At 50.6% G+C, this 23,620-nt stretch overlaps 2 protein-coding genes and 1 long non-coding RNA gene across 11 annotated transcripts in view; 1 reads left to right on the forward strand and 2 right to left on the reverse strand.

The window, feature by feature from the left end:
- The window catches only part of LOC139242937 (uncharacterized), a 596,540-nt gene that overhangs the window by 93,972 nt on the left and 478,948 nt on the right, over positions 1-23,620 (forward strand). The gene's annotated exons all lie outside the window — the stretch shown is intronic.
- On the reverse strand, positions 999-2,472 carry LOC139242947 (uncharacterized). Its single transcript, XR_011589411.1, has 3 exons — positions 1,958-2,472; positions 1,684-1,846; positions 999-1,549 (listed from the first exon to the last, which is right to left on the reverse strand). It is a non-coding gene; the product is annotated as an uncharacterized lncRNA (long non-coding RNA).
- The window catches only part of LOC139242935 (NACHT, LRR and PYD domains-containing protein 12-like), a 53,019-nt gene continuing 45,177 nt past the window's right edge, over positions 15,779-23,620 (reverse strand). For both annotated transcript variants that reach the window (XM_070870588.1, XM_070870587.1), the window contains 3 exons: positions 20,945-21,031; positions 19,770-19,937; positions 15,779-19,602 (listed from right to left, as the gene is read on the reverse strand). In XM_070870588.1, coding sequence (XP_070726689.1) covers positions 19,515-19,602; positions 19,770-19,937; positions 20,945-21,031 — 343 coding nt within the window. In that variant the 3' untranslated portion in view covers positions 15,779-19,514. The remainder of the gene's footprint in view (positions 19,603-19,769; positions 19,938-20,944; positions 21,032-23,620) is intronic.

The raw sequence follows: 23,620 nt of genomic DNA on the forward strand, positions 1-23,620 counted from the left end.
GGACGATGGGACGCTCGGTGTTCCAAACGGCACCACTACACAGGGAGGCGCGAGCTGGGACAGTGGGACGCTCGGTGTTGCAGACGGCAGTACTAGAGAGAGAGGCGCGCGCTGGGACGCTGGGACGCTCTGTTCCAGACGGCAGTATTTGAGAGAGAGGCGTGGGCTGGGATGGTGGGACGGTGGGATGGTCTGTGTTCCAGACGGCAGTACTAGAGAGAGAGGCATGGGCTGGGACGCTGGGACGCTCTGTTCCAGACGGCAGTACTAGAGAGAGAGGCGCGGGCTGGGACGCTGGGATGGTCTGTGTTCCAGACGGCAGTACTAGAGAGAGAGAGGCACGGGCTGGGATGGTGGGACGGTCTGTGTTCCAGACGGCAGTACTAGAGAGAGAGGCGCGGGCTAGGATGGTGGGACAGTCTGTGTTCCAGACGGCAGTACTAGAGAGAGGGACGTGGGCTGGGATGGTGGGACGGTCTGTGTTCCAGACGGCAGTACTAGAGAGAGAGGCGTGGGCTGGGACGGTGGGACGGTCTGTGTTCTAGACGGCAGTACGAGAGAGAGAGGCATGGGCTGGGACGCTGGGACGCTCTGTTCCAGACGGCAGTACTAGAGAGAGAGGCGCGGGCTGGGACGGTGGGGCACTTGGTGTTCCAGACGACAGCACTCGAGAGAGAGGCATGGGCTGGGACGGTGGGGCACTTGGTGTTCCAGACGGCAGTACTAGAGAGAGAGGCGTGGGCTGGGACGGTGGGACGGTCTGTGTTCCAGACGACAGTACTAGAGAGAGAGGCATGGGCTGGGACGGTGGGACGGTCTGTGTTCCAGACGACAGTACTAGAGAGAGAGGCGTGGGCTGGGACGGTGGGACGGTCTGTGTTCCAGACGACAGTACTAGAGAGAGAGGCATGGGCTGGGACGGTGGGACGGTCTGTGTTCCAGACGACAGTACTAGAGAGAGAGGCATGGGCTGGGACGGTGGGACGGTCTGTGTTCCAGACGACAGTACTAGAGAGAGAGGCATGGGCTGGGACGGTGGGACGGTCTGTGTTCCAGACGGCAGTACTAGAGAGAGAGGCATGGGCTGGGACGCTGGGACGCTCTGTTCCAGACGGCAGTACTAGAGAGAGAGGCGCGGGCTGGGACGGTGGGGCACTTGGTGTTCCAGACGACAGTACTAGAGAGAGAGGCGTGGGCTGGGACGGTGGGGCACTTGGTGTTCCAGACGACAGTACTCGAGTGCGAGCCGTGGGCTGGGATGGTGGGTGAATGGGTGTAAACTGCTCCAAGATACCAGCAGCAGCACTGGGACCCACAGCATCGGAATCAAAACCATAGAAGGTGGAACCAGAACCTATGCTGGGGGTTGAAACTCTGATGCCCCTTGATGGGGGCTCATAAACATTAATTTGGAAACTCTCCCCTGCAGACATTTGAGTCATCGCTGCCATCATCCAGTCTGGTTCGTCCGCATCTGGTTGTACTGGTTCTTGTTCTGTATCCTCAGGATCCTCAGGGTTGGCATCGTCATCATCATCATCATCATGTTCTGCAAAATATATCAGAACAGTCAAATGTTTAACAGCAAGGGAGGGGGCCGGATGGGTGTTATGAGTACTCTTACACATAGCAGGCCAGGCAGCAGGTTGATTTGAAGGGCCACGATGCATTTTCAGGACTTACCCTGTTCCTCGCGTGCGGGCCCAGCTTGTGCTGTACTGATTGCTTTTCTCCATGTACGACTCATCATAGCAGCTACCCTCTGTTCCAAGGGTGTCAGTGGATGCAGATTGGGCACGCCTCCTCCTGTTCGAGTTGCTTCCCTTTTGTTGTGGGCCAATTTCTTCTGCAAAGAGTAAAATATAACTTTTTACAGAGTGTGTCAGTCTGCAAGGTGGGACATACAGATAGCCACGTTATAATTATGATTACATTAAAAATGGAAAATATTACTTACACTAACTACTAGACCAAGGTCATGCCATTTCTTTTTACACTGGCTTCCAGATCTCCTGGTACGCACCACTGCGCAGTAATCTTCTGCAACTTGGTTCCAGTGTTTCTTCATTTCTTTAGGTGGCACTTTTATGCGACCTCTGTTGCTGGTATCTAGCTCCTGTCATCTCTGCTCAATTATGTTGACTAATATCTCCACTTCCTCATGCAAGAAATTCTTTGTTCTTGGTGGACGTTGTTCCATTGCAAAGTTGAATTAGCACTCTTATTTCTCAAAACACACACTCCTTAATTTGCATGCACCAATGCAGCACCTGTTCTGCAAGTTTAGCAGCGAAAAGCTGCACTCAGTGATTTCAGCAGGTGATTTATTCAACAGTGCTGCTAAAAGCACTCCTTCACACACAAAAAAATCACTAAAATTAAATCACAAGCCTGGATAGGTTAAGCGAATGGGCGAAGGTTTGGCAGATGGAATACAATGTCAGAAAGTGTAAGGACATCCACCTTGGGGAAAAAAAACAGTAAAAGGGAATATTATTTGAATGGGGAGAAATTATAACATGCTGAGGTGCAGAGGGACCTGGGGGTCCTTGTACATGAAACTCTTTTTGGAGTTTATCTGCAAAAACAAAAGACATTAAACCGTGCCACCCTACCTGGGTGACACACCAGACATTTACAAGGCCCTTTTTTTTCCAATCCCAAAAAGTTAGTTTGCAGGAGCAGCAGGTAATCAGGAAGGCGAATGGAATGTTGGCCTTCATTGCGAGAGGGATGGAGTACAAAAGCAGGGAGGTCCTGCTGCAACTGTATAGGGTATTGGTGAGGACGCACCTGGAGTACTGCGTGCAGTTTTGGTCACCTTACTTAAGGAAGGATATACTGGCTTTGGAGGGGGTACAGAGACGATTCACTCGGCTGATTCCGGAGATGAGGGGGTTACCTTATGATGATAGATTGAGTAGACTGGGTCTTTACTCGTTGGAGATCAGAAGGATGAGGGGTGATCTTATAGAAACATTTTAAATAATGAAAGGGAGAGACAAGATAGAGGCAGAGAGGTTGTTTCCACTGGAAGGGGAGACTAGAACTAGGGGGCACAGCCTCAAAATACGGGGGAGCCAATTTAAAAGCGAGTTGAGACGGAATTTCTTCTCCCAGAGGGTTGTGATGGATCCGTTGATAAGGATCACGGCCTGCATGTCGTCGTGGAGCAGGCGGAGGATGGTGATGAACTTTTGGGGGCATCCGAAATGGAGGAGGGTGCTCCATAGACCCTCGCGGTTGACAGTGTCAAAGGCCTTTGTAAGCTCGAAGAAGGCCATGTATAATGGCTGGTGCTGTTCCCTGCATTTTTCCCTCAGCTGTCGCGCTGCAAAAATCATGTCCGTTGTGCCCGGAGGAGACGAAATCCGCACTGCGACTCCGGGAGGAGCTCCTCAGCTACAGGGAGAAGACGGTTGAGGAGAATTCTAGCAACAACTTTCCCAGTGGCTGATAGCAGGGAGATTCCTCTGTAGTTGCCGCAGTTGGACTTGTCCCCTTTATTAAAGATGGTCACGATCGCTGCATGCTCTCCTCCTCCAGATGAGCGAGATGAGGTCATATATTTGCACCAGCAGTGCCTCTCTGCTGTACCTTAGTGCCTCAGCAGGGATTCCATCCGCTCCTGTAGCCTTGTTGTTCTTAAGCTGTCTTATGGCTTTATCTACCTCGTGCAGTGTTGTGGTTTCACTGAGGTGGTGGCGAGTAGCATGCTGCGGGATGGAGTCGAGAACACTCGAGTCAAAGGCAGAGTCTCGATTGAGGAGATCTTTGGAGTGCTCCTTCCAGCGGGTCCTGACTGCCTCGGTGTCCTTGATGAGTATTTCCCCGTTCTTGGCCAGCATTGTGGTGGGGCCTTGGGCCTGTGCTTTCTCCATCCACCACCTGTTATTTAGGTCCTGGGTTTTTGTTGGACCTCAGCCTTGAGCCGTCTGTAATGCTGCTTTGCTGCTCCCGAGTTGCGTTGTTGCTTCAGGCTCAGAAATGCTCTGCGCTTGTGATCTACTAGCTCTTGGATCCCCTGAGCATTCTCAGTGAGAGTGAGTGAGCTGTGATACCTGGAGACACCAGCATGGGGAGTGAGATGAAGGTGAGACTGAATGAGCTGTGATACCGGGAGATACCAGCAGGGGGAGTGAGATAAAGGTGAGAGTGAGTGAGCTGTGACACCTGGAGACACCAGCATGGGGAGTGAGATGAAGGTGAGACTGAATGAGCTGTGATACCGGGAGATACCAGCAGGGGGAGTGAGACAAAGGTGAGAGTGAGTGAGCTGTGACACCTGGAGACACCAGCATGGGGAGTGAGATGAAGGTGAGACTGAATGAGCTGTGATACCGGGAGATACCAGCAGGGGGAGTGAGATAAAGGTGAGACTGAGTGAGCTGTGATACCGGGAGATACCAGCAGGGGGAGTGAGATAAAGGTGAGACTGAGTGAGCTGTGATACCGGGAGATACCAGCAGGGGGAGGGAGATAAAGGTGAGACTGAGTGAGCTGTGATACCGGGAGATACCAGCAGGTGGAGTGAGATAAAGGTGAGACTGAGTGAGCTGTGATACCGGGAGATACCAGCAGGTGGAGTGAGATAAAGGTGAGACTGAGTGAGCTGTGATACCGGGAGATACCAGCAGGTGGAGTGAGATAAAGGTGAGACTGAGTGAGCTGTGACACCTGGAGACACCAGCAGGGGGTGTGAGAGAAAGGTGAGATTGAGTGAGTTGTGATACCGGGAGATACCAGCAGGTGGAGTGAGATAAAGGTGAGACTGAGTGAGCTGTGATACCTGGAGACACCAGCAGGTGGAGGGAAATAAAGGTGAGACTGAGTGAGCTGTGATACCGGGTGTTACCAGCAGGGGGAGGGAGATAAAGGTGAGACTGAGCGGGCTGTGATACCCGAGAGATACCAGCAGGTGGAGAGAGATAAAGGTGAGACTGAGTGAGCTGTGATACCGGGAGATACCAGCAGGTGGAGGGAGATAAAGGTGAGAATGAGTGAGCTGTGATATCTGGAGACACCAGCAGGGGGAGGGACATAAAGGTGAGACTGAGTGAGCTGTGATACAGGGAGATACCAGCAGGTGGAGGGAGATAAAGGTAAGACTGAGTGAGCTGTGATACCTGGAGACACCAGCAGGTGGAGGGAGATAAAGGTGAGAATGAGTGAGCTGTGATATCTGGAGACACCAGCAGGGGGAGGGACATAAAGGTGAGACTGAGTGAGCTGTGATACCGGGAGATACCAGCAGAGCGAGTGAGATAAAGGTGAGACGGAGTGAGCTGTGATACCGGAAGATACCAGTAGGGGGAGGGAGATAAAGGTGAGACTGAGTGAGCTGTGATACTAGGAGATACCAGCAGGTGGAGTGAGATAAAGGTGAGACTGAGTGAGCTGTGATACTGGGAGATACCAGCAGGGGGAGTGAGATAAAGGTGAGAGTGAGCTGTGATACAGGGAGATACCAGAAGGGGGAGTGAGATAAAGGTGAGAGTGAGTGAGCTGTGATACCGGGACATACCAGCAGGGGGAGGGAGATAAAGGTGAGACTGAGTGAGCTGTGATACTGGGAGATACCAGCAGGGGGAGTGAGATAAATGTGAGAGTGAGTCAGCTGTGATACCAGGAGATACCAGCAGGGGAAGGAGATAAAGGTGAGAGTGAGTGAGCTGTGATACCGGGAGATACCAGCAGAGCGAGTGAGATAAAGGTGAGAGTGAGTGAGCTGTGATACCGGGAGATACCAGCAGGGGAAGGGAGATAAAGGTGAGACTGAGTGAGCTGTGATACCGGGAGATACCAGCAGGGGGAGGGAGATAAAGGTGAGACTGAGTGAGCTGTGATACCGGGAGATACCAGCAGGGGGAGGGAGATAAAGGTGAGACTGAGTGAGCTGTGATACCGGGAGATACCAGCAGGGGGAGGGAGATAAAGGTGAGACTGAGTGAGCTTTGATACCGGGAGATACCAGCAGGGGGAGGGAGATAAAGGTGAGACTGAGTGAGCTTTGATACCGGGAGATACCAGCAGGGGGAGGGAGATAATGGTGAGACTGAGTGAGCTGTGATACCGGGAGATACCAGCAGGGGGAGTGAGATAAAGGTGAGACTGAGTGAGCTGTGATACCGGGAGATACCAGCAGGGGGAGGGAGATAAAGGTGAGACTGAGTGAGCTGTGATACCGGGAGATACCAGCAGGGGGAGGGAGATAAAGGTGAGACTGAGTGAGCTGTGATACCGGGAGATACAAGCAGGGGGAATGAGATAAAGGTGAGACTGAGTGAGCTGTGATACCGGGAGATACCAGCAGGTGGAGGGAGATAAGGTGAGACTGAGTGAGCTGTGATACCGGGAGATACCAGCAGGGGGAGGGAGATAAAGGTGAGACTGAGTGAGCTGTGATACCGGGAGATACCAGCAGGGGGAGGGAGATAAAGGTGAGACTGAGTGAGCTGTGATACCGGGAGATACCAGCAGGGGGAGGGAGATAAAGGTGAGACTGAGTGAGCTGTGATACCGGGAGATACCAGCAGGTGGAGTGAGATAAAGGTGAGACTGAGTGAGCTGTGACACCTGGAGACACCAGCAGGGTGAGTGAGATAAAGGTGAGACTGAGTGAGCTGTGATACCGGGAGACACCAGCAGGGGGAGGGAGATAAATGTGAAATTGAGTGAGCTGTGATACTGGGAGATACCAGCAGGGGGAGTGAGATAAAGGTGAGACTGAGTGAGCTGTGATACCGGGACATACCAGCAGGGGGAGGGAGATAAAGGTGAGACTGAGTGAGCTGTGATACCGGGAGATACCAGCAGGGGGAGGGAGATAAAGGTGAGACTGAGTGAGCTGTGATACCGGGAGATACCAGCAGGGGGAGGGAGATAAAGGTGAGACTGAGTGAGCTGTGATACCGGGAGATACCAGCAGGGGGAGGGAGATAAAGGTGAGACTGAGTGAGCTTCGATACCGGGAGATACCAGCAGGGGGAGGGAGATAATGGTGAGACTGAGTGAGCTGTGATACCCGGAGATACCAGCAGGGGGAGGGAGATAAAGGTGAGACTGAGTGAGCTGTGATACCGGGAGATACCAGCAGGTGGAGTGAGATAAAGGTGAGACTGAGTGAGCTGTGACACCTGGAGACACCAGCAGGGGGTGTGAGAGAAAGGTGAGATTGAGTGAGTTGTGATACCGGGAGATACCAGCAGGTGGAGTGAGATAAAGGTGAGACTGAGTGAGCTGTGATACCTGGAGACACCAGCAGGTGGAGGGAAATAAAGGTGAGACTGAGTGAGCTGTGATACCGGGTGTTACCAGCAGGGGGAGGGAGATAAAGGTGAGACTGAGCGGGCTGTGATACCCGAGAGATACCAGCAGGTGGAGAGAGATAAAGGTGAGACTGAGTGAGCTGTGATACCGGGAGATACCAGCAGGTGGAGGGAGATAAAGGTGAGAATGAGTGAGCTGTGATATCTGGAGACACCAGCAGGGGGAGGGACATAAAGGTGAGACTGAGTGAGCTGTGATACAGGGAGATACCAGCAGGTGGAGGGAGATAAAGGTAAGACTGAGTGAGCTGTGATACCTGGAGACACCAGCAGGTGGAGGGAGATAAAGGTGAGAATGAGTGAGCTGTGATATCTGGAGACACCAGCAGGGGGAGGGACATAAAGGTGAGACTGAGTGAGCTGTGATACCGGGAGATACCAGCAGAGCGAGTGAGATAAAGGTGAGACGGAGTGAGCTGTGATACCGGAAGATACCAGTAGGGGGAGGGAGATAAAGGTGAGACTGAGTGAGCTGTGATACTAGGAGATACCAGCAGGTGGAGTGAGATAAAGGTGAGACTGAGTGAGCTGTGATACTGGGAGATACCAGCAGGGGGAGTGAGATAAAGGTGAGAGTGAGCTGTGATACAGGGAGATACCAGAAGGGGGAGTGAGATAAAGGTGAGAGTGAGTGAGCTGTGATACCGGGACATACCAGCAGGGGGAGGGAGATAAAGGTGAGACTGAGTGAGCTGTGATACTGGGAGATACCAGCAGGGGGAGTGAGATAAATGTGAGAGTGAGTCAGCTGTGATACCGGGAGATACCAGCAGGGGGAGGGAGATAAAGGTGAGAGTGAGTGAGCTGTGATACCGGGAGATACCAGCAGAGCGAGTGAGATAAAGGTGAGAGTGAGTGAGCTGTGATACCGGGAGATACCAGCAGGGGAAGGGAGATAAAGGTGAGACTGAGTGAGCTGTGATACCGGGAGATACCAGCAGGGGGAGGGAGATAAAGGTGAGACTGAGTGAGCTGTGATACCGGGAGATACCAGCAGGGGGAGGGAGATAAAGGTGAGACTGAGTGAGCTGTGATACCGGGAGATACCAGCAGGGGGAGGGAGATAAAGGTGAGACTGAGTGAGCTTTGATACCGGGAGATACCAGCAGGGGGAGGGAGATAAAGGTGAGACTGAGTGAGCTTTGATACCGGGAGATACCAGCAGGGGGAGGGAGATAATGGTGAGACTGAGTGAGCTGTGATACCGGGAGATACCAGCAGGGGGAGTGAGATAAAGGTGAGACTGAGTGAGCTGTGATACCGGGAGATACCAGCAGGGGGAGGGAGATAAAGGTGAGACTGAGTGAGCTGTGATACCGGGAGATACCAGCAGGGGGAGGGAGATAAAGGTGAGACTGAGTGAGCTGTGATACCGGGAGATACCAGCAGGGGGAATGAGATAAAGGTGAGACTGAGTGAGCTGTGATACCGGGAGATACCAGCAGGTGGAGGGAGATAAGGTGAGACTGAGTGAGCTGTGATACCGGGAGATACCAGCAGGGGGAGGGAGATAAAGGTGAGACTGAGTGAGCTGTGATACCGGGAGATACCAGCAGGGGGAGGGAGATAAAGGTGAGACTGAGTGAGCTGTGATACCGGGAGATACCAGCAGGGGGAGGGAGATAAAGGTGAGACTGAGTGAGCTGTGAGAACGGGAGATACCAGCAGGTGGAGTGAGATAAAGGTGAGACTGAGTGAGCTGTGACACCTGGAGACACCAGCAGGGTGAGTGAGATAAAGGTGAGACTGAGTGAGCTGTGATACCGGGAGATATCAGCAGGGGGAGGGAGATAAAGGTGAGACTGAGTGAGCTGTGATACCGGGAGATACCAGCAGGGGGAGGGAGATAAAGGTGAGACTGAGTGAGCTTTGATACCGGGAGATACCAGCAGGGGGAGGGAGATAATGGTGAGACTGAGTGAGCTGTGATACCGGGAGATACCAGCAGGGGGAGGGAGATAAAGGTGAGACTGAGTGAGCTGTGATACCGGGAGATACCAGCAGGGGGAGTGAGATAAAGGTGAGACTGAGTGAGCTGTGATACCGGGACATACCAGCAGGGGGAGGGAGATAAAGGTGAGACTGAGTGAGCTGTGATACCGGGAGATACCAGCAGGGGGAGGGAGATAAAGGTGAGACTGAGTGAGCTGTGATACCGGGAAATACCAGCAGGGGGAGTGAGATAAAGGTGAGACTGAGTGAGCTGTGATACCGGGAGATACCAGCAGGGGGAGGGAGATAAAGGTGAGACTGAGTGAGCTGTGATACCGGGAAATACCAGCAGGGGGAGTGAGATAAAGGTGAGACTGAGTGAGCTGTGATACCGGGAGATACCAGCAGGGGGAGTGAGATAAAGGTGAGACTGAGTGAGCTGTGATACCGGGACATACCAGCAGGGGGAGTGAGATAAAGGTGAGACTGAGTGAGCTGTGATACCGGGACATACCAGCAGGGGGAGTGAGATAAAGGTGAGACTGAGTGAGCTGTGATACCGGGAGATACCAGCAGGGGGAGGGAGATAAAGGTGAGACTGAGTGAGCTGTGATACCGGGAGATACCAGCAGGGGGAGTGAGATAAAGGTGAGACTGAGTGAGCTGTGATACTGGGAGATACCAGCAGGGGGAGGGAGATAAAGGTGAGACTGAGTGAGCTGTGAGTAGAATGTGGGAGGCCAGCCAGGTGTGTGTTGGAAAAGTCAATTCTGGGTGTAACAGATGTTACCTCTTCTTCCTGTTATTCAGTGTGCAACCTCCCCATATTTAGCAACGTTATCATTTGTTCTTAGTGTTGAATCTTTAGAACCCGGAAACAGTTCCTGTTTTGTATTTCTTACCTTAGAACGATTGAACCCGATGCAGAAATCTCTCAGTAAGTAAAGGTAATAAGAATTAGGAACAGGAGTCGGCCATCTAGCCCCTCGAGCCTGCTCTGCCATTCAACAAGATCATGGCTGATCTGGCCGTGGACTCAGCTCCACTTACCCGCCCTTTCCCCGTAACCCTTAATTCCCTTATTGGTTAAAAATCTATCTATCTGTGATTTGAATACATTCAATGAGCTCGCCTCAACTGCTTCCTTGGGCAGAGAATTCCACAGATTCCCAACCCTCTGGGAGAAAAAATTCCTTCTCAACTCGGTTTTAAATTGGCTCCCCCGTATTTTGAGGCTGTGCCCCCTAGTTCTAGTCTCCCCGACCAGTGGAAACAACCTCTCTGCCTCTATCTTGTCTCTCCCTTTCATTATTTTAAATGTTTCTATAAGATCACCCCCTCATCCTTCTGAATTCCAACGAGTAAAGACCCAGTCTACTCAAACAATCATCATAAGGTAACCCCCTCATCTCCGGAATCAGCCTAGTGAATCGTCTCTGTACCCCCTCCAAAGCCAGTATATCCTTCCTTAAGTAAGGTGACCAAAACTGCACGCAGTACTCCAGGTGTGGCCTCACCAATACCCTGTACAGTTGCAGCAGGACCTCCCTGCTTTTGTACTCCATCCCTCTCGCAATGAAGGCCAACATTCCATTCACCTTCCTGATTACCTGCTGCACCTGCAAACTAACTTTTTGGGATTCATGCACAAGGACCCCCAGGTCCCTCTGCACCGCAGCATGTTGTAATTTCTCCCGATTCAAATAATATTCCCTTTTACTGTTTTTTTTCCCCCAAGGTGGATGACCTCACACTTTCCGACATTGTATTCCATCTGCCAAACCTTAGTCCATGAGTCCCAAAAAGTTAGTTTGCAGATGCAGCAGGTAATCAGGAAGGCGAATGGGATGTTGGCCTTCATATTTGCCTGTGAAACGGAACTGGCCCGTCACCAGTTGCCGTCCTGTCTGCTGTCCTTGAACAAGGTGGGAGAATGTGCCAGTGATGAATTGTCCCTGAACAGGAGCCAATAGCTCACTGCCTGTCAGTGTGGACAATGCTCAGGCCCCCAACTGCTGAGTGTTCACATATCACCAGATTAAATTAGGGTGACCATACTTTCTAAACCCAATCTGGGGACACACAGGGTGGGAGCACAGCAAAGTATCCAGGTCGGAAACGGTAGGTTGTGCAGTGTAGCGAGGGGAAATTTATTAGCAGCAAATCATGGGAGAGAGGAACAGAGCGAGATAGAGCCAGTTAGCCTGACATCAGTCCTCGGGAAAATGCTGGAACCCTTTGTTAAAGAAATGATAACAGGGCACTTCGCAAATCATAACATGATCAGTGTTATGTAATGATGTGTGTATCATCCCAGTACCTTCAGTGTAATGTAAGCACAATGCTACACCACAGAGGGCGCTGTGGTGGGAAACCTGGAAGTGCCTGCAACAGGTGCTATATAAGGCTGACCACCACACCTGAGAGTCACTCTGGAGCTGAACAATAAAGGACGAAGGTCACAGCAGTTAGATTTACACCAGACCGTGTGGAGTCGGTGATTTGTGTGCTACATACACCACATTGTGTACTACACACACCACACAGGTATTTTTTTGTGAATAAAGTATGTTTTGAAATTAAAAACACCACATTGGCGACTAGGAAGTGGACGAACTCCACGCAACCATGGCTACTCTGGGCTCGCTAAAGGGTTTTACCGTGGGCAATGATTGGGAGGCCTTCACGGAAAGGCTCGAGTACTACTTCACAGCAAACGACCTGACGGAGGACACATACGCAATGAGAGATAAGCGTAAGGCGATATTGCTCTCCAGTTGTGGAGATGAGGTTTACTGTCTCGTCAGGGATTTGCTGGCACCCGGGAGCGCCAGGGACCAGTCATACGAGGAGCTGACTGAACTCATTCGTGACCAGTTGAAACCGAAGGAGAGCATCCTCACGGCCAGATACAAATTTTACCATCACTGCAGACCCGAGGGCCAGGATATCACCAAATATGCGGCGGACCTCAGGAGACTCGCGGCGCCGTGTGATTTTGGCGCACACCTTGACGAGGCGTTGCGGGACGTTTTCGTTATGGGGATTGGCCACGAGGGCCTCCTTCACAAGCTGTTAGCCACGGAACCCACAGTCACTCTGACAAAGGCCATCGCCATCAGCCGGGCACATATGATCTCGAGTTGCAACACCAAGCAAATAATCCACACAGTCTCGAACCCGGCAGGCACTGTCCATAGGATAGCGCCCACCGCGGATAAAACTGCAGAACGAGGCTCTGCCCGGGGCAGAGAGCACGGACCTCGGGATCCTGGAACTGAGTCCGCTGAGGGGGGCCAATCAAGTAGCACCATGCTGGCGTTGTGGAGGAAGCCATGGGGCTCACTGGTGCAGGTTTGCGGAGTACACTTGCAATACCTGCCACCTGAAAGGCCACCTTCAGCGTATGTGTAAAAGAAATCGGACTCACCATGTGGCTGAGGAGATGGGGGATGATCCACTGTTCACCGAGGAGCAGGCAGAACAGGAGGTGTTGGGACTGTTTACGTGTACTGACGATTCACCCCCAGTGATAAGGGAAGTGAAAATCAACAGAGTCCCAGTGAGTATGGAAGTGGACACGGGCTCGGGTCCGTCGTTGATGAGTCGGAGAACTTTTGATAAACTGTGGATTAACCCAGCTGCACGACCCAAGCTGGTCCCGGTCACGGCGAAGCTGCGTATCTACACCAGGGAACTAATACCTGTTCTCGGCAGAGCGATGGTGCAGGTATCCCACGGGGACGAGACAAACGGTTTACCTCTGTGGGTCGTTCCAGGCGATGGGCCGACGCTCCTCGGCCGGAGGTGGATGGGGACGGTCCGGGGGAGCTGGGAAGACTTCATCACTCCACAGGCTGCTGCTGTGTCCCGGGTCCCCAGAGAGCAGCGCCGACGAGCTGGAGCTGCAGCCTCAATCCACCCACAGGCAAGTCCCAGGCCCGGGCCTCACACAGAGATCCTGCAGCCTCAGCCCCCACGGGCGAGCAGCCCTGCAGAGGCAGGCCTAGTGTCGGGGGAGTGAGCGGGCGGGGTGCGAGGGATCCAGGATGGCCGGCGGTTCTGAAGAGCCCCGCCGAGGAGCTGTTAGTATCGGGCGGCGGCAGCAGCTGGAGGTCGGGGGCTACGGAGGGCGCGGGGGACGCGGCAAGTGCGGCCGCTGGAGAGGCGGCAAGTCAGGTGGCAGCGGAGGGGAGCGGAGGCTGCGGCGGCGGAGGGCATCCGGAGCGGCGGAGAGCAAGATGGCGGCGGCATCGTGTCCAGAGCAGCAGAGTATCAAAGATGGCGGCGCCCAAGGAGAAGCCTCGTGGAATCCTCCTGCATCAAAGATGGCGCCTTAAAATGGAAATGCACCAGTGAGTCTTAAAAGGGCCTTACCATGAGGTGGTCCCCACAAAGGACTTCTGTAAGGCAGAGCGAGTCTAAAATGAGCTATGTTAATGTGAGATGGCGAATTTATAACAAGAATTAATTTTTTAATGCTGAATGGCCACTGTATTTGTGTAAAATAATGGATATCTAGTACAATTAATGATAAGGGCTAACAAGGAAATCAGGGATCCGTTACCAGTCAATAACTAGTTAATGTACCAGATAACATGTACCATACTAACGCACTGTCTATGCCTCCCTGCCTTCCGTTGGACAAGTGTGATGTTATGTATTGATGTATCGTCGTCCTGTGTCCTGGTGGGGGGGGGGGGGGGGGGAAGTGTGATGTTATTAATTGATGTTTGTATCGTCCTGGTTCCTTAAATGTAATGTAAGCACAATGCTACACCACAGAGGGCGCTGTGGCGGGAAACCTGGAAGCGCCTGCAACAGGCACGAAATAAGGCCGACCACCACAGCTGAGAGTCACTCTGGAGCTGAACAATAAAGGACGAAGGTCACAGCAGTTAGATTTACACCAGACCGTGTGGAGTCAGTGATTTGTGTGCTACATGCACCACAATATACTCACTCGCTCTCTCACACACATGCAGTTTGAAAGGGATGTGGCCTGGCTGTGTCCATTTTGATGATGTCACTTACTGGCTGTGGCAGCCATGTTTGATGAGGCCTCCTCCAGAGGGACTGACCGAGACCCCCTGCCGAGGGGACTGACCGAGACCCCCTGCCGAGGGGACTGACCGAGACCCCCTGCCGAGGGGACTGACCGAGGACCCCATCCAGAGGGGACTGACCGAGACCCCCTCTCGAGGTTGTACCCAATGGGCCCACGTGAGTTCTGTCTGTTTATTACCTGGGGTTTAATTTCCAGTCTGGGCCCTGGTTTTGTTGTCTCTGGTGAACAAGTTCCTGTGTTTTAAAGAGGTTAAAGCCTGGGGTTAAAGTAGAACATAACACAAGTACATAAGAAATAAGAGCCGGAGTAGGCCATTTGGCCCCTCGAGCCTGCTCCACCATTTAATACGATCATGGCTGATCTGATCATGGACTCAGCCCCACTTCTCTATCCGCTCCCTAAAACCCGACTCTCATCGTTCAAAAATCTGTGTCTCCACATTAAATATATACAAAGCCCGGCCGGCAATGTTAGAAAAACATGTTAACTGGGTGGGTGATGAACAGGGGCCGAGAGGGAATTAAGTTCAGAAACCAGTGGATGGACATTTCCAAAAATGCTTGTGTTTCGGAGCGATGCTACAACCATGGAGGCCATTTGAGGGGTTTTCATCGAGTAAATCTGGAGAGACTATTCCCAGTGGCAGGAGGGTGGGGAACCAAAGGACAGGTTTAACATTATTGGCAAAAGAACCAGAGCAGAGAGGAGGAGGATTTGTTTTGATGCAGAGAGCTGTTATGATCTGGAAAGCAGTGCCTGAAAGGGTGGTGGAAGCAGATTATACTTGTACACTTGTAAAGAAACAGTTTGCAGGGGTACGGGGAGAGAGAGGGAATAATTGGATCGCTCTTTCACAGAGCTGGCACAGGCAGGATGGGCCCAATGGGCTGTATGATTCTATGATTGTTGCAGATTCATGGGGACCATTTTGCCGCAGGGTTACGTTGACCATTTTGCCGCAGGGTTACGTTGACCATTTTGCCGCAGGGTTACGTTGACCATTTTGCCGCAGGGTTACGTTGACCATTTTGCCGCAGGGTTACGTTGACCATTTTGCCGCAGGGTTACGTTGACCATTTTGCCGCAGGGTTACGTTGACCATTTTGCCGCAGGGTTACGTTGACCATTTTGCCGCAGGGTTACGTTGACCATTTTGCCGCAGGGTTACGTTGACCATTTTGCCGCAGGGTTACGTTGACCATTTTACATTAATGTGGGGCAGCATTTTTAGATTCCCTGCTGCGCTGTTTATCTCACATCCAGTCTCACCATCTTGTGTAAATTGCATAGCCAGCCTCCCGAGTAAAACCCACCCGGTTCAATAGACGCTCAGGTCGTGTCTACAGTGTCGTTTGGAGAAGGTGGGATGTAGTTTTGAGGAACCTTTATTTAACACATTTAAACAATGAAGCCGGTTTTGATGAAAGTAACGAGAAGACCAGGAACAAGCTGAAGTAAGCAGGGTTTTATTAACACAACACCGGGACAACAATAACTTGCATTTATATAGCGGCTTTAATGTAATGAAACGTCACAAGGCAATTATCAGAAACATTGGACACTGGGCCACATAAAGAGATGTTAGGATGGATGACCAAAAGCTCAGTGAAAAGTCGGTTTGAAGAAGCTTTTGAAGGAGGAGGAGAGAGAGGTCGATCTGCGAAGAGCTTTAGGGAGGGAATTCCAGAGTTTAGGAGCTTGGCTGCTGAAAACATGGGCCCAACAGTGGAGCGCTGAAAATCGAGGATGGGCAACAGGTCAGAGTGGAGAGAACTCGGAGGGTTATAGGGATACTTGTTACACAGTCTGACTCCTCACTGGGAGACACACTGTACACAGGGACACTTGTTACACAGTCTGACTCCTCACTGGGAGAGACACACTGTACATAGGGACACTTGTTACACAGTCTGACTCCTCACTGGGGGAGAAACATAGAAAATAGGTGCAGGAGCAGGCCATTCAGCCATTCGAGCCTGCACCACCATTCAATAAGATCATGGCTGTTCATGCCTTCAGTACCCGGTTCCTGCTTTCTCTCCATATCCCTTGATCCCTTTAGCCGTAAGGGCCATATCTAACTCCCTCTTGAATATATCCAATGAACTGGCATCAACAACTCTCTGCGGCAGTGAATTCCACAGGTTAACAACTCGCTGAGTGAAGAAGTTTCTCCTCATCTCAGTCCTAAATGGCCTGCCCCTTATCCTAAGACTGTGTCCCCTGGTTCTGGACTTCCCCAACATTGGGAACATTCTTCCCGCATCTAATCTGTACAATCCCATCAGAATTTTATATGTTTCTATGAGATCACCTCTCATCCTTCTAAACTCCAGTGTATAAAGGCCCAGTTGATCCAGTCTCTCCTCATATGTCAGTCCTGCCATCCCAGGAATCAGTCTGGTGAACCTTCGCTGCACTTCCTCAATAGCAAGAATGTCCTTCCTCAGATTAGGAGACCAAAACTGAACACAATATTCCAGGTGTGGTCTCACCAAAGCCCTGTACAACTGCAGTAAGACCTCCCTGCTCCTATACTCAAATCCCCTCGCTATGAAGGCCAATATACCATTTGACTTCTTCACAGCCTGCTGTACCTGCATGCCAACCTTCAATGACTGATGTACCATGACACCCAGGTCTCACTGCACCTCCCCTTTTCCTAATCTGCCGCCATTCAGATAATATTCTGCCTTCATGTTTTTGCCCCCAAAGTGGATAACCTCACATTTATCCACATTATACTGCATCTGCCATGTATTTGCCCACTCGCCTAACCTGTCCAAGTCACCCTGCAGCCTCTTAGCGTCCTCCTCACAGCTCACACCGCCACCCAGTTTATTGTCATCTGCAAACTTGGAGATATTATACTCAATTTCATCATCCAAATCATTAATATATATTATAAAGAGCTGGGGTCCCAGCACTGAGCCCTGAGGCACTCCACTAGTCACTGCCTGCCATTCTGAAAAGGACCCGTTAATCCCGACTCTCTGCTTCTTGTCTGTCAACCAGTTCTCTAACCACATCAATACATTACCTCCAATACCATGTGCCTTGATTTTGCACACCAATCTCTTGTGTGTGACCTTGTCAAAAGCCTTTTGAAAGTCCAAATACACCACATCCACTGGTTCTTCCCTGTCCACTCTCCTCGTTACATCCTCAAAAAATTCCAGAAGATTGGTCAAGCATGATTTCCCCTTCATAAATCCATGCTGACTTGGACCAATCCTTTCACTGCTTTCCAAATGCACTGCTATTTCATCCTTAATGATTGATTCCAACATTTTCCCCACGACTGATGTCAGGCTAACCGGTCTATAATTACCCGTTTTTTCTCTCCCTCTTTTTTTAAAAAGTGGTGTTACATTAGCAACCCTCCAGTCCATAGGAACTGATCCAGAGTCGATAGACTGTTGGAAAATGATCACCAATGCATCCACTATTTCTAGGGCCACTTCCTTTACTCTGGGATGTAGACTATTAGGCCCTGGGGATTTATCGGCCTTCAATCCCGTTAATTTCCCGAACACAAATTCCCGCCTAATAAGGATATCCTTCAGTTCCTCCTTCTCACTACTCCGTCGGTCCCCTAGTACATCCGGAAGGTTATTTGTGTCTTCCTTTGTGAAGACAACCAAAGTATTTGTTCAATTGGTCTGCCATTTCTTTGTTCCCCATTATAAATTCACCTGAATCCGACTGCAACGGACCTATGATTGTCTTCACTAATGTTTTTCTCTTCACATATCTATAGAAGGTTTTGCAGTCAGTTTTTATGTTTCCGGCAAGCTTCCTCTCGTACTCTATTTTCCCCCTCTTAATTAAACCCTTAGTTCTCCTCTGTTGAATTCTAAATTTCTCCCAGTCCTCCGGTTTGCTGCTTTTTCTGGCTAATTTATATGCCTCTTCCTTGGATTTAACATTATCCTTAATTTCCCTTGTTAGCCACGGTTGAGCCACCTTCCCCCACTGTGCACAGGGACACTTGTTAGAGAGTCTGACCCCTCACTGGGAGAGACACACACTGTGCACAGGGACACTTATTACACAGTCTGACCCCTCACTGGGAGAGACAGACTGTACACAGGGACACTTGTTACACAGTCTGACTCCTCACTGGGAGACACACACTGTACACAGGGACACTTGTTACACAGTCTGACCCCTCACTGGGAGAGAGACACTGTACACAGGGACACTTATTACACAGTCTGACCCCTCACTGGGAGAGACAGACTGTACACAGGGACACTTGTTACACAGTCTGACTCCTCACTGGGAGACACACACTGTACACAGGGACACTTGTTACACAGTCTGACCCCTCACTGGGAGAGACAGACTGTACACAGGGACACTTGTTACACAGTCTGACTCCTCACTGGGGAGACACACTGTACACAGGGACACTTGTTACACAGTCTGACTCCTCACTGGGAGACACACACTGTACACAGGGACACTTGTTACAGAGTCTGACTCCTCACTGGGAGAGAGACACTGAACACAGGGACACTTGTTACACAGTCTGACTCCTCACTGGGAGAGAGACACTGAACACAGGGACACTTGTTACACAGTCTGACTCCTCACTGGGAGAGACCCCCAGGAATACTGAGCACAATTGTCAGTGTCCCACTGCAGCCCAGACTGAGCCCCACCCTGGGCCCTGCCTGTCTGTGCATTTCCCCAGTGCACCATTGGGAACATTCAGCCCCAGATATCCTGCAGAAGCAGCGATGTGGGAGCGGGGCAGCTGAGTCACGTGACCCTGGGGCGGGGCCTCTGACGTCACAATGGGAGATGACGCTCGCTCAGCTCGAACGGGAAACCGTTAAAGGGCCGGTAGGATTTAAACCTGGAGCGCGCGGGGTTAAAGGGGAGGGGCAGGAAATCGGCCCAAATGGTCAAATAATGAGAGCAGTGATGGTCATACAGTGAAATGTTCACACAATGGGAGCAGTGATGGTCATACAGTGAAATGTTCACACAATGGGAGCAGTGATGGTCATACAGTGAAATGTTCACACAATGGGAGCAGTGATGGTCATACAGTGAAATGTTCACACAATGGGAGCAGTGATGGTCATACAGTGAAATGTTCACACAATGGGAGCAGTGATGGTCATACAGTGAAATGTTCACACAATGGGAGCAGTGATGGTCATACAGTGAAACATTCACACATACACTCTCAGTCTGGGTCTGGATTCTTGCAGCGACTCCAGATGTCTCTTTCCGGTTGAACTGAACTGATTCCCAAACAGCCTGAAACAGATTAAAGATTAAACAGGAAATAAACAGATTGAACAACAGTGTAAATAACACGGAGACTGGGTTAATATTTCAATGTTAATTACAGTCAAATATTACCCATAAATAGTGACTGAACGTATTTATATTTTATTACATTAAACATTAACACAAACACTCACCAGATCCGCTGCAGACTCCTGCAGGTCTGTATGAGGCGACGGAGAGCGGGGTAAGATCGGTCTGTGAAGGAGTTTGATCGCAGGTCCAGAACCGTCAGTGAGCGGTTTGTACTGAGAGCGGAGACGAGATCCTCGGTACCAGAATCTGAGAGACCGACATCATGCAGCCTGGGGATCAGAGAGAGAAATAACAGGAATCAGAGTAAATCCCCCGTGTTTATTAATAACACTATTACTGATATTAATAAACACTGAACATTATTATTAGTATCAGTAATAAATACTGTACATTATTAGTATCAGTAATAGTGTTATTAATAAACACTGAACATTATTATTAGTAACACTATTACTGATACTAATAATGTTCAGTGTTTATTAACAACACTATTACTGATATTAATAAACACTATACATTATTATTAGTAACACTATTACTGATACTAATACAGTTGAGCGTCTCAAAACCGGCAACCTCAGGACCGAGGCCGAGCCGGTTTGTGTGTTTTTCCGGACTTCGGACCATGTTTCTGACGTCCGAAATCCCTAAATGCCCGAGCTCAGGTTTGGGTATTTCCAGATTTCGAAACGTCAGAAAGGTGGGGGGGTTACTCTCCAAGGAATTGTTCGGGTGGGGCCCCGTCGCCGTGGAGGTGTTCGGGGGAGGGCCCCGCTGGGAAGGTGGTGTTCGGGGGAGGGCCCCGCTGGGAAGGTGGTGTTCGGGGGAGGGCCCCGCTGGGAAGGTGGTGTTCGGGGGAGGGCCCCGCTGGGAAGGTGGTGTTCGGGGGAGGGCCCCGCTGGGAAGGTGGTGTTCGGGGGAGGGCCCCGCTGGGAAGGTGGTGTTCGGGGGAGGGCCCCGCTGGGAAGGTGGTGTTCGGGCTGGGTCCCACCCTGGAGGTGTTCAGATGGGCCGGCTAGGAGGCCCCGAGGTCAGGGCAGTAAGGCGAGACCAGAGATCGACAGGGTCGTCCGGTCTAGATTACGGAACATTTTACGGATTCCGGACGACCCTGCCACGGATTGTCCCGGTGTCCGGACTCCGGACCATTCCAGATTTTGGAAGCTCAACCTGTAATATTCAGTGTTTCTTAGTAACACTATTACTGATACTAATAATAATGTGCAGTGTCAGACACCCAGTTATTATTAACACAATCTCACAGTCTGGTACTTACCACAGTTCCTGTATTTTACAGTCCGGGTCCCTCAGAGCCGCAGACAGCAGTTTCACTCCTGAATCTCCCAGGTTATTATAACTCAGTCTAAACACAAACAGAGTGAGAAACAAACTGAACCAAACCCTGGATCGGATATATTCTCTCTCTCGGATATTACAGCAATCACTGAAAGTACATCAGTAAATTAATACCCAGTTTTGGGCCGGGATTCCCCACCTGGGTGGGTCCGGTGTGACCGGGGTCGGTGGTGGGTCCCCATCTCGTGTCCGGTTCCAGCCCGCTCTGTGAAACTCTCCTCTGATTGGCCGTGTTAAGCCCCGCCCAGTGTGGTTCCCAACCAATTGGAGGAAGCGGGTCTGGTGACGCGGCATCAGCCGGTTCCCTTAAAGGGACCGTGCGCACATTGATGTTCACAGTTGTGCTGTCAGTGAGCTGCTGCAAACACTGACCAGCTCTGCACAGAGGTGCACCGCTGACCCTTGCTCTCCCAGCACTCCCTCCATAGATTCACAGCACACAGGGAGGTCCTCTTCCCTTCCCATGGGCGGAAGAGACCTCCCCAGGAGACCAATGCAGCCCAGGAGGACCTGACTGCAGTGGTGCAAACCTTTCAATGATCTCAGTGGATCACGAAACGTTACAGCAAATCCAAACTGATCCTCATCAGAAATAGGAGCAGGAGTAGGCCATATGGCCCCTCGAGCCTGCTCCTCCATTCAATAAGATCATGGCCGATCTGATCATGGACTCAGCTCCACTCCCCCGCCCGCTCCCCATAACCCTTTATCCCCTTATCGTTTAAGAAACTGTCTATTTCTGCCTTAAATGTATTCAATGTCCCGGCTCCCACAGCTCTCTGAGGCAGCCAATTCCACAGATTTACAACCCTCAGAGAGGAAATTTCTCCTCATCTCAGTTTTAAATGGGCGGCCCCTTATTCTAAGATCATGCCCTCTAGTTCTAGTCTCCCCCATCAGTAGAAACATCCTCTCTACATCCACCTTATCAAGCCCCTTCATAATCTTATACATTTCAACCAGATCACTTCACATTCTTCTGAATTCCAATGAGTAGAGGCCCAACCTATTCAACCTTTCCTCATAAGTCAACTTCCTCATAAGTCAACCCTCTCATCCCCGGAATCAACCGAGTGAACCTTCTCTGAACTGCCTCCAAAGCAAGTATATCCTTTCGTAAATATGGAAACAAAAACTGCACGCAGTACTCCAGGTGTGGCCTTACCAATACCTTATATCGCTGTAGCAAGTCTTCCCTGCTTTTATACTCCATCCCCTTTGCAAAGGCCAAGATACCATTGGCCTTCCTGATCACTTGCTGTACCTGCACACTATCCTGTTGTGTGTCATGCACAAGTACCCCCAGGTCCCACTGTACTGCGGCACTTTGCAATCTTCCTCCATTGAAATAATAACTTGCTCTTTGTCTTTTTTTCTGCCAAAATGCATGACCTCACACTTTCCAACATTATACTCCATCTGCCAAATTTTTGCCCACTCACTTAGACTGTCGATGTCCTTTTGCAGATTTTTGTGTCCTCCTCACACATTGCTTTTCCTCCCATCTTTAATCGTCAGCAAACTTGGTTACGTTACACTCGGTCCCTTCTTTCAAGTCGTTAATATAGATTGTAAATAGTTGGGGTCCCAGCACTGATCCCTGCGGCACACCAGTACTTACTGATTACCAACCAGAGAATGAACCATTTATCCCGACTCTCTGTTCTCTGTTAGTTAGCCAATCCTCTATCTATGCCAATATATTACCCCCAACCCCGTGAACTTTTATCTTGTGCAGTAACCTTTTATGTGGCACCTTGTCAAATACCTTCTGCAAATCCAAGTACATCATATCCACTGGTTCCCTTTATCCACCCTGATTACATTTTCAAAGAATTCCAGCAAATTTGTCAAACATGACTTCCCCTTCATCAATCCATGCTGACTGTGCCTGACTGAATTTTGCTTTTCCAAATGTCCTGGTATTGCTTCTTTAATAATGGACTCCAACATTTTCCCAACCACAGATGTTCGGCTAACTGGTCTATAGTTTCCTGCTTTTTGTCTGCCTCCTTGTTTAAATAGGGGCGTTACATTTGCAGTTTTCCAATCTGCTGGGACCTCCCCAGAATCCAGGGAATTTTGATAAATTACAACCAATGCACCCACAATCCCTGCTGTTACTTCTCAAGACCCTCGGATACAAGCCCATCCTGCTGTGCCACTCATCACATCCCCATCACTCTGCCTTCCCTACCCTACTCCTGCACATCCTTACTCACACCAACTTACCTTGTACCTCCACCCATCCCTCTCTATCTACATTATCACATCCCCATCTCACTCGCCACCCCTTACACTCACCCTCATCCTTCTCCAATCACACCAACTAACAACACACAACGGTAAGCACTTGGGTCTTTTAGCCGATGTTTACCTGAAGTTTCTGTTAATACACTGGCAAACATTGAAATCTTTTTTGTCAATACTTTCCGTGCTTGGGCAGACCTGTGTGCACCTTTGGAAGTGGCTGAGTGAGTTGCAATGAATGGTGAGACATAATGGAACCCCCGCAATGTTGATGAGTGTGAAAGGAATGGTTTAGGCATTGTCGGGTGCTTTATGTTGTTGGTGAGGGGTGGTGCTAACCTGGTGC

This window comes from Pristiophorus japonicus, unplaced genomic scaffold (genome assembly GCF_044704955.1).
Source record: "Pristiophorus japonicus isolate sPriJap1 unplaced genomic scaffold, sPriJap1.hap1 HAP1_SCAFFOLD_154, whole genome shotgun sequence".
Lineage (NCBI taxonomy): Eukaryota > Metazoa > Chordata > Chondrichthyes > Pristiophoridae > Pristiophorus > Pristiophorus japonicus.